The 11,841-nt window shown below is 32.1% G+C and overlaps 1 protein-coding gene across 1 annotated transcript; it reads right to left on the bottom strand.

Annotated features, from left to right (window-relative positions):
- Positions 1 to 7,960: 7,960 nt before the first annotated feature.
- On the bottom strand, positions 7,961 to 11,594 carry LOC133828797 (cytokinin dehydrogenase 6-like). Its single transcript, XM_062258898.1, has 4 exons — positions 10,803 to 11,594; positions 8,956 to 9,344; positions 8,613 to 8,875; positions 7,961 to 8,526 (listed from the first exon to the last, which is right to left on the bottom strand). Exons 1-4 carry the CDS (start codon positions 11,431 to 11,433, stop codon positions 8,205 to 8,207), a joined length of 1,605 nt encoding a protein of 534 aa, XP_062114882.1. The 5' UTR covers positions 11,434 to 11,594; the 3' UTR covers positions 7,961 to 8,204.
- Between the last annotated feature and the right edge of the window lie 247 nt (positions 11,595 to 11,841).

An 11,841-nucleotide genomic window follows, 5' to 3' on the forward strand; every position in this document is an offset into this window, starting at 1 on the left:
CGGGGGTTCGGGGATGTTTCCAATGTATTGTTTTAGGAATTTGGGAGTCCCGAAAGTACGGGATTGGTCCCGGGAAATGGTTTTGGGTTGGTTAGTATTAAAAGTCTTATATGTGTGTTGTGACTAGGATTTCAAGGAGGCTCGTGCTAGAGGACCGTGCTTGTGGCCTTGGTGCATCGGAAAGCTCGGAATACAGGTAAGAAAACTATAACACCCGTAGGATAGGGCATGGGCTCATAGTGTGATTGCAGGGCACGACCCTATATTGCATTATATGTTAGGGTGTAGACTTTATTGAATTGATATATATGTTCAAATGTTATTTGAGTTAGACTATCTGTGATTATAGTTGAATGATACGGCGTGGAGTCGAGAACGGCAATGGAGCCGAGAACGGCGAAAGGCCGAGAACGGCAATGGAGCCGAGAACGGCGAAAGGCCGAGAACGGTAGTGGGGCCGGAAGTAGCACTTAGCACCTGGGATGCTTATAGTCAGGGTCGGACCCAGTGGATAAATGTGATATCCTTACGGTGAGGACCGAGACCCCAGGCTTTGGTAAGGTTTCTGGGGCAGCACAGCCGTGTTTGCTTAGTCTAATGGTTGACTTATTTATCTGTGTACTATCTGGTATGATTAACTGTATAATTTGCATATGTTATGTACTGCATGAGTTTTCTTGCTGGGCTTCGGCTCACGGGTGCTCTGTGTTGCAGGTAAGGGCAAAGATTGAGTCAACCAGCCATGAGTACGGAGAGCGTGAAGCGACGCGTACATGTTTGGCCTGCCCGACTGCTTTGGTTGAGGGTTTATTCGAAAATGGCTGTAATAATCTATGATTTTTAGAACTGATCACTTTAAACTTATTTCAAGATGTAAATAGTTTTCAAATCATATTTTGGGATCCCAAATGTTTAATACTAGAAGTTTTTATTGAAACAACGCATTTTCAAAGATTACAGCCTTAACTTTTAATTAGTCACACTTTCGTTTCAAAATCTCGGTTAGCGAGTTAATTGCACAAAGTTTTCTTTTAAAACTCACTTGGTAACGGCTCTAAGGAAGTAGGGCGTTACAACATGCAAGGCCGGTATCCGGAATTATTTGGTAAGTAAATTTCGAGGACGAAATTCTTTTTAGTAGGGGAGAATTGTAGAGTCCAAGAACTTTACTTAGCTAGTTAGATAATAGTAGTAATAGTAATAGCTAGTAGTAGTTATAGTATGTTTATTACTGTGGATTTTGGTTCAAGCCGGGACTTAGTTGGAAACTCCTAGCAATAGTTATGGATTTTATAAGTTTAACCTATAGTTTATGAATATTAATTATAACATAAGGTTTGATTAATATTGTTGGTTATTAATATGATGATTATTATAACCTAAGGTTTAGATAGAGCCAATAGGATTACGACACTTGTCATATGCATGATTATTAAGGAATCATTATTTTAATAAGGGAAATATAAGACTTAGTCTTCACCAGAATCTGTTAGGAGCATGATATTTATTTAGATATTTAGACTCACAATTTTATTTATTTATGGATTAGGCTGTTATTTAGATAATTAAATAGATTTTTTTTTCGTAACTTTAGGGTACTGTAACTTCCGACCTATTTTTGACCCAGTTATGTTATGAATTTCGAAACATAGTATTTCTAAAAAGTTGTAGATAATTTAATTAGCTTTCTAACTGTATAAAGATATTCTAATTCGGAGTCCTACAGCTCCAGATATGTTGATTTTACTGTAGGTTAGTTTAGAGTTACGAGATTTAAAAAGTTAGAAGTTAGGATTCTATTTTAAATTTAAATTTAAATTTGGATTATAATTAGAAGATTTTTATTCCTTAGTATTCTATTTTAAATTTGGATTATAATTAGAAGATTTTTATTCCTTAGGATTCTAATTTAAATTTAAATTTAAATTTGGATTATAATTAGAAGATTTTTATTCCTAGAACTCTATAAATAGGACCTAGCATCAACCCTTTTCATTCATTCTTCAAACATTGATCAGAGCCTTCTAGGTGCTAGTGAGACTATAGAGTGATAAACACTTGGGTTGGGATTATAAGCTTTGTCATTCTAAGCTTATTAGACACTTGGGAAGTAAGGTTCATAGAGTGTATTTCGGTTTCGAGGTGTAGTTCGATCATAGCAATTTCAAAGGTATTCTTATTCTTAGTTCATTTTCTGTATTGTTTATTTAGTTCTTATAGTTTTTCTCTACTCAATTCCTAACCCAATCTTCTCTATTATTGGTTAGGCATCTAAGTTCTTCGAACTTGAGATTTCTTGTTGGTAAGTATCTTCTCGATGGTTTAGTTCATTCCTCTTCATCTCTTTCTTTTAGAAAACTCACATCTCTATTAATGGTTTTTAGGAGTGTTCCAAAATCCTGACCTTGTTCTCATCATCCCGGTATTTTGGTAAGGAAAATAGGCTAGATCTTGTATGTTTGTATGATATGTTATGTTATGTTTAATATGTTATGATAAGTTTATGTTTTTACTTGTTATGGTATGATTTACCCTACTTCAAATATTAGACAGGGGACGTAGATGGGTTATCATACACTACATGTGATCTAACCTACCTCAAATATTAGACAGGGGATGTAGATGGTTTATCACATGTCATAATGGCCATTATTAGTATAGTCTTATATAGTATATGTTATGATATGTTTTTAGCATATGTTATGATATGATTTTATGTGTATGTTTATGCGGTTAGTAGTTTTTCCTTGTTGGGCATTAGGCTCATTCCTTTATGTTTATATGTGCAGGAAATAGTTATGGCAGCAGAAAGATTCTTGGCAGTTTGAGGATGTGTATTGAGGCAGGATGGAATCGGTGGATTGCGCGTTCGATTCGAGGATGAAGTTTTTAAGTCTTTTAGTTATGATTTCTATGTATTATTTTTCCGCACTTAATTTTGTAACCAATTTATTTAAGTTATGTTTTGTTTTCAAAACAATGGGATCCCATATCCTAAATGAATTTTTATGTATTTAACATTTACTTTACAGTTTTTAAATAAAGTTATGGTTATTTCATATGTACGTTTTCTTAAGATTAGTATAGTAGTCATTATTGGTCCAAAGTCTAGAATAGTTGGGTTGTTACATACTAGCTCTTTATTTCTCTTCTATAGTAACTAGAATGACAGGTGAACTTCATTGGATTCAATAGTCATTACGTTATGAGGATGATGAAGAATGTACTTATCAATGCCTCTCATATCAAACATTTCTTGTCGAAACAGGTAATAAACAATATACAACTACATAGTATTAATCTAGTACAATTTTTATATATGCTTCGAATTTATTACCACTAATATAATTATAATTAAATTTTTGTTTTTTTTTTTTTTTTCAGTTCACCTCCGACAAACCATATACTACTCAAGAAATTGACAAAGTTAGAGAAGAATGGGTTAGAGTAAAATGAATGATATTATAGCTAGCTAATTACAATACATGTTTAGAAATTTTAAATTTATTTCGTAAAATTTTTTTGCCATTTTTTTAGTATTTTCTTTTCAAAATTCTTTTGATACATATTCGACACTCAAATGGATATATTTTTTTAAATCAAAATTAAAATTGTAGTTGTATTTTTTTTTTAAAATTACTTTTAAGGGCATACAAAGCGAGTCCTAAAAAATTACCCGCGAGTCCTAAAAAATCTGGTTGAGTGCCTTTAATTAAGTTTTTAGGACTCGCACAGATTTCGCGAGGACTCGCAATGCTAGTCCTAAAAAACCTTTTTTGTAGTAGTGATTTATTTCCGCAATTAGTTTTTGAAAAATTAAAAATAAAGGTTTATGTTTTCTTTATGTTTTATGTATTAAACAATGGGATAAAGTTCTATTATTTCTTGAATGTATTCCAAAATAGTAGTTATGTTTAGTAGTTTTTAATGGTCTGAGGTCTAGAATTAGTCGGGGCATTACATCTTATTACCTCGGCATTGAAGTGAAGCAAGAAGACAAAGGCATTTTCATCACTCAAGAAGGTTATGCTAGAGAAGTGCTTAAGAAGTTCAAGATGGATGACTCTAATACGTTGACACACCGATGGAATGTGGAATCAAGTTGTCAAAGCATGGCGAAGGAGAAAAGGTGGATCCAACTCTCTACAAAAGCCTTGCTGGAAGTTTGCGCTACCTAACTTGTACGAGGCCGGATATTCTCTATGTTGTTGGAATCATTAGTTGCTATATGGAAGCTCCAACAACAACTCATTTCAAGACTGCAAAGAGAATACTTCGGTACATCAAAGGTACAAACAACTATGGCTTGTTCTATTCATCTTCTAACAATTATGAGATAGTTGGATATAGTGATGGCGATTGGAGTGGAGACTTGGATGATAGAAAGAGCACCACAGGATTTGTGTTTTTCATGGGAAACACTGTTTTTACTTGGATGTCAAAGAAGCAACCAATCGTCACGCTATCAACTTGTGAAGTTGAATATGTTGCTGCAACTTCATGTGTTTTCCATGCTATTTGGCAAAGAAACTTGCTGAAAGATTTGAATGTGCCACAAAAGGAGCCTATCGAGATTCGTGTTGATAGCAAATCAGCACTTGCACTAGCAAAGAATCCTGTCTTTCACGAAAGAAGCAAGCACATCGACACAGGTTATCATTACATACGAGAATGCATTGGAAGAAAAGAAGTGAGGTTGGAGTGTGTGAAGTCTAAAGATCAAGCGACAAACATCTTCACCAAGCCACTCAAGGGAGAAATGTTCGCCAAGTTACGAAGCATTCTTGGAGTCACAAATCAAGTTTAAGGGAAGGTGCTGAAATATTAAACTTGATTATTATTGTTAGTTTTTAGAATTTTCATGAATTTAGAGTTTCTAGTGTCTTCATGTATTTACTAGAGTTTCTAGAATGTTCATGTATTTACTAGAAGTTGTTAAGTTAGCACTCTAGAACTCTCATTTCTTAGTTAGTAGATGAGAATTATCTAGAATAATCTACTATAGCTAATAATATAATTATGTTTCTAAAAAAGTCCATAGAATCTTATAAATAGTCCCACCATTTTGTATCAAGCCAAAAACACAAGTTGAATTCTATAAAAAAGTATTTTCTATCATAATATTATCTCCCATATTAACATTAGTTTTCAACAAAATCTTGAAGGTCTCTCCCAAATTCATCTTAATTTTCAACAGTTCGCACTGCTAAAAAAAAACATTATATATTTTTTATTCAATTGAATGAAGAGTGGGAACCGGACTCATGCATTCTAAAATTATTATTGCAAGAAAAAGTAAAGAAAATTGTGAACATACAGATATTTTTTATAGGCTAGCACATTCCAAAACGTGAATTGACAGATTTTTGGTTCTGAACTTTTTAAGATGAGGTTTCGAATTTCTATTGGATAGGCAGGCTTTTTTTTAGACAAGCCCCTGTGATGTACGAGGACTTTTGGCTCATGTCATGGAAGGGAGAGACAACATGGAGAAAATGTGATTAGATAATGTTGTTTTATTTATTACTTTGTTTCGATCATTCATCTCTGTAGATACTTCTTTGGCTGAATTATTGGTTGAATTTGATGTTCATTATTTGGGAATCACCTTTTCAATAAACCTTATTCTAAATTAGAATGAACAGTTAAGGTGTCAGCCATCAATTATATAAGGACTCTCGAACCAATCCAAGTCATTATTACTCTTTGCTTACTTGGCACACTATAAGCACACTCCACTGGCAGTTGAGTTGTCATCTACCCAGCATTTGTGCACATGGAGATATTTCTCTGCTCATTAGATAAAGTTATTGTTAGACTTTTCACTATGTGGCCTGTGTTTTCTTGAGATTTTTCACTATAAATATATATATCCTTTAAATTACTTGTTGTCTGTCTGTGTCGATACCTTACTTCTTATGTACTTATTAGTTGACATTTCAAAGTAACATTTTGTTCATGTTTTTACTTAATTATAATTAGTACTTAAACAGATAATAATTAGAGGCTAGGGAAGAGTAGCTTTTAAAATTGATGATTGCTTTAGTTATAAATGTAAATTCGACACTGTCAGTATATATATATATATATATATATATATAGCAAAGAAAAGCTGGAGCTTCATGTCGATATATAATATCCATTAATTATTTCTTGTGATATTCTTAATAAGCAATTAATGGTTCACACTCAAAGAAAAACCATAGCTTCACCACATCATATAAATATATATATATATGCCAACTTTAGTCTCTAAATGGAGTTTCGTGGATTCAAATCATTGCAAAATTGGAGTCAATTTCATTGTGGAATCATGATGATAACCAGTTTTGAAATGACTTTTTTTTTAATTTTATATGGTACACCAGAATATGAAAACTACTTTAGTTTGCTTGACAGATCATTCTCTATTGGATGTTCAAAAAGTTGGATCAATTTAGGAAATATTCCTTAAGCTAATGAAATAAGTTGACAAGACAGTGGGGTAAGAAAAGTCATCCGCAGAGTGCAGCAGTACCACAAAATAAATCACTCAAACCAAAACAAAACACAAGTACATCAGATTGATTGAATTCATTTTTGGTTATATATCCTCATTGGGATGCTTGTACATGTGCTCATAATGATGTGTGCATAGAATTAGAAAAAAGAGTGTTAAGCTATTTGTTAAATGAATTCTGCTAATCATACTATAGCTTAGAGTACTCAACAATAATTCAGTTTAATATTATTATTCTGCTTCTGAAAATAAATAAGTTTCCATCAACAGACTTCAACGAAGAAGGTTTTCTTTTTACTGTTTTTGGCAGCTCTCAATCCGAGTAAAGTTATTATATATGTACTTAATTAACGTTGTGATCGATAGCAGTACTCAAGTGCTTTTGTCCAACATTATCTTAAAATTCTTATTATATATATATATATATATTCTTCATATGCATGCTCATGAAGGCACCAACCAATAATAATTTGGGAGATATACGTAATACCCTTAATTTCATTTAAAAATTACATTTTTACGGATTAGTTTTTTCAATTTTATGTTTTTAAAGAATTTTTTTACATATTTAAAGTTTTGTCTATTTTCTTCTTTTGTGTTATTTTTTAGTTGTTTTAATGTTATTTTGTAGTTGATTCAAGTTATGTATACTTGTTTTTGTGTTGTTTAGTAGTTGTTTCAGTTTATGTATAGTTGTTTAAGTTTAAGTTTATGTATAGTTGTTATGTTGTTTAGTTGTTGTCCAATTTTTATTTTTTAGTTGTTTTTTAACGTTTTAGTATGGAGTGGGTTGATGTCTAATGTTGTTCAATTGTTATTTTTTAGTTGCTTTTTTGACACTATATTTGGGTAAATAAAAACTTTAAAAATAGTATTTTTTTTTAAAACCTAAGATAGGTTTCTAATAACCGGAGAAAAGTAAAAAAGCAAAAAGAAAGTATATTTATGAAGAAAAAAATACCCTAATAATTTCAACATAAAGTAAAAGTAGAATTAATTTTGGCTAGTTATATTTTTATACCCCACAAATTTATATACCCCATTCTATGAATAGAAAAGTATACTTATCAATAATTACACCCCATGTATGTTCTATACTAGGTTTTGAATTCTATGACTATTTTACAAAAATAAAATTATGCACACCATTTATTAAAGATTATTAGATATTAAAATTTTTAAGTAAAAATTTGAATAATTCATAATAAAAATAGATAATTAAATAAATAATGAAGATTTATATGGTACGATCTCAAAGATAATTAAATATAGAAAGCTGAACATAAAGTCAAATATTGTGACTTGAACTAGTATAATTCCTTGGGTTTATTAATTAAAGCGAAACTTGAACCGGAAGAATGATTATTGTATCATTTACCAAGAGAATGGTATATAATATAATATAATATAATATAATATCATTGATATAGATTCACACACATATATATATATATTAATATTTATTATTGAACTTGACAAAATCGACATACGTAGTATTAACATCTCCTCACTAGAAAGGAAGACTGTTCTCTAGTCCCTTTTCCAACTATGATTGATACTTACTTTGACCCCTTTACAAAAGCACGTGCATATAATAAATAATAAGTATATGTTAATCTCCTTTCTTCTTCTTTTATTTTTACTTTATTTATTAAGAAGAAGAAATATGTCAAAGGCTTTGGCAGTTATCATATGCATGAGAGCATTATATATTGTTCCCTTTCTGAAATATTCTTTGGCCAGGAGCTAATATGGCTAAGGGATCATAAGCTGATTTTCTCTGGGCAAACACACCCCATTGTGGCCCAAAGTGGGCTCTCCATTCTTCCTGAGTGGCATAATGGGGTAGGTACTGCTTTGCTCCAAGATGGGCAGTTTCACAAAACTCCAGAATTCTCTTGTTCTGCGTTATAATATGTTCTAAGCCATGGTGAGTTCCAGTTGATGAGGGAACAGCAGAGCTAAGGAATGCCACCAAGTAGAAGATGTCTTCTTCTGGCATGACTACTGATGTTCTGTTGTCCCACCTGTAATTCAATTAAATTAGGATAACATCTCGGAAAGATTTTGAATTATATGTGTTTTAAAAAATAAAAATAAAAAAAATTGTTACTTTGATTTGTTGATTGGGAAGATGATGACCGGACCATTGCCTGTCTGAGTTATGATATTTCCAAATACTTCTTCAGCAAAAGTTTGGATTTTGCTTTTGGGTATCAGAAGATTAAGCCATGGATGAGGTACTTCCCACAACCCTTTTGACCTTAGTTTGACTTCAGATACATGAACTCTGTCTAGGAAATCCACATAACTAACATCTGATATGAATAGTGTTGATGAGATATAGCTTAGTTTAGCCAACATTTTCTCCACTTCCTGCACATCAGAACAGATTATGAGTAAGACTAATTCTTATTGTGTTGTGTTTAAAAAATCTATGTGGCCTGTATGCTCACCTGATTTACCATATCCATGGTCCCCGGGTTGAAGTACTTGACCAATTCTAGGCAGAAAAGAGTTTTTCCATCTGAGATGAACTGGCTGGCCTGAGCAAGGTCCTGGGGATTGAAAGATGATCTCCAGTTGTTTAAGAGACCAGTCCTGTTAATGATCACAAACCCTTCAATATAATCAAAAGTGTTCTCAGCTGATATCAAACTCTCCTGTTCTCTTGTAAATGTTTCAAAATCTGAGTAGAGCACTCTAATCCATTTGACCATTGCAGGAGCTGGCTCCAAAGATATCCTTGCTCGGGTTATGATCCCAAACTGACCAAGTCCACCAAGAACACTGTGAAATAGGTCTTCGTTCTCTTCCTTCGAACAATTTACCACGTCTCCTTTACCTGTACACAGTTTTAACCAATTTTTTGTGAGCAAAACAAAGCAATAATAGAGACAAAGCGTATTGCAAGTTAATAGTGCCTTGTGACTCCGTGACTTAGGTCAAGTCCACACAAGTAGGGTTTGAATATTTTCCTTTCATAATAATAATAAAAAAGAAATATAATACAACATAGAAGTTCTCATTACTAATAGGTGTCTAGCTAGCCAATAATCAACATATAATACAAATGATTTAACGAGGAGCCCTCCAATACCTTACCACCCAATTTTGTATAATATTATTGGTGCAAATCACTATTTCGGGTTACATATATTTAATTAATTTGAATTAGTAACGGTAAGTGATCATGTGGTGTTGGACACCACTAAATTTATTTTTATTTTCCATACTTTAACCAATCCCATGCTTTATTTTCTTTTTGCAAACTGTAACTTTGCTCCATTTTATATATATATATATATATAAAAAAAAAAAAAGACGGCAGCCTTTGTTCTTTTGATGTTTCAGATAAGCTATATACAAATATATTATTTGTAAAAAAAAAAATATAAATAGTATCATTATTATTTGATCCTATATGTATATATATAAATCAGCTCCATTTTATTTTAGACTATAATTTTGTAGTTATGTTATATATATTATATGTATATGAATATAAATATCATCATACTTCATTAAAAGAAATATTAATATTATTATACATTAATTTTGAGATGTATATTGATTAAGCTTATCATATCATATACGTATATATATATATATATTGATGTTCTATATTGTAGTTATTTAAGTCAGCCTATTTAGAATGCCAAAAACATAATTTCAAACAACCTATTTCACAACTGCATGCATGTTGCTTATTCTATGGTTAAGGGAAAAAGTGGATAGCTGGTTTATTTATATATATATAAATGCATGCATAAATAATATTATATTTACTTAGTGATTAAACTTATAATATGTAACTAAAAAACGAAAGCCATGGTCTGCAAGAAAAGAAAAGTACAGTAAGTTAATGTAGATATAAAATCAAATAATAATAGGAGCATTATGTTCACATTCAAAAAATTTATAATGATCTAATGCAGACATATTAAAATATTTAAAAAAACTTAATTTGGGTGTCTTGTTTTTCAAATAAGACCCCATTTGGTAAATAGAGATGTGGGCTGTCCTTATAAAAAAAATATTAATAGGATAAACTTAGTAAGAGTGTAACTTTTTAGAGTGCAAATATAATGGCCCATACTAATATTATATTAACTAAACCTATCACTTATTAATATATCTATATATAATATATGTGAATATACAGTGAAAAAAAGAAAAGAAATAAAAATAAAATAACAAGAGAGTCAAACGGGAGTTTAGTACCATTATTATTATTATTATAAGATTGGTTATGTTGTCAACTCTACTTTATTATTATACAAAGATATATCTTTAAACAAACCTGTAACAACTTCTAGCTGATGGACGTTGCTGATCTGAGGACCATGTCGAAATGCCTGTCCACTGATCCCGGCGTTGGACAGAGTTCCACCAACGGTCAGATATAGATAATCAGTCCATGATTTTGGCGTTAAGCCAAATTTCAAAGTCTCATGCAGTATGTTTATCCAAAGCTCACCCCCACAAACATCAACATAAGAGAACTTTCCTCCTTTGTGAATCTGCATATCACGGTTCTTGGTGAGGGACTCCATGTTGACGACCACGCCTCTATGAGCTTGTGACTGGCCTTGGAGAGAGTGGCCATGGCCTCTGGCTGCAACAGTCAGCTCTGAGCTGGTGCCCATTCCCCAAATATGCTTGACAGTAATGGCTATGTCGGATACCGATTTGGGATGAAGAACAGCTGCTGGGAGGAACTGAAACCTGTTGCCAAAATCCTTGGCTGCATGATGAACTTCATCAAAACTCAAATGCCCATCAAGCTCGAGTGGTTTCAGAGGAAGGGTATTAGATAAACAAAGGTTTATCTTAAAAGTTAGGCAGGAGAAGAGTAAGATAATACTGAAGCCTGCAATGACAAAGATGTTCATCTTGTGTTCAAAAAGTTTAGCTGAAGCTGGCTCTTTCATATCTTTTCTTCTTTTGCTCTTTTCTTTTTTTGTTAGAAGAGATAAGGGAAAGAAGTTTAATGCTGTATACTAGTATATACTTTCGGTTGTTTTGTGTAAGCAAATTGAGAAAATAAAGGCAGAGATAGAAGAGTAGTATGGGACAAGTAGTAAGAGTGGATGAGAAAAGAAGAGCTCGCGGGAGGGAATTTAAAGGGAGAAGAAGATTTTGGGAGACTTAGTCAACCTAACTCACTGCAATAATAGTCATGAGAATCCGTATATAGACTGCCTAGTGGTGGAATGAGTAGTTTTAGGATTTTCATTTTAGTTATTTCTTTTCGAGTATGCTTTTTTAGCTTAGCTAAACCACCACACATTATAGAATGTATATAAAAATAAAAATATAAAGGTCACAATAAAAATTAA

Source organism: Humulus lupulus, chromosome 4 (genome assembly GCF_963169125.1).
Source record: "Humulus lupulus chromosome 4, drHumLupu1.1, whole genome shotgun sequence".
Classification (NCBI taxonomy): domain Eukaryota; kingdom Viridiplantae; phylum Streptophyta; class Magnoliopsida; order Rosales; family Cannabaceae; genus Humulus; species Humulus lupulus.

Excerpts from the sequence above, each read along its gene's own strand:
- LOC133828797 (XM_062258898.1), bottom strand. The coding sequence starts at position 11,433 with ATGAAAGAGCCAGCTTCAGCTAAACTTTTTGAACACAAGATGAACATC. Across the intron at positions 8,876-8,955 it reads CCATGGATATGGTAAATCAG|GAAGTGGAGAAAATGTTGGC; the intron begins GTGAGCATACAG and ends TCTGATGTGCAG. Across the intron at positions 8,527-8,612 it reads TTCCCAATCAACAAATCAAA|GTGGGACAACAGAACATCAG; the intron begins GTAACAATTTTT and ends ATTGAATTACAG.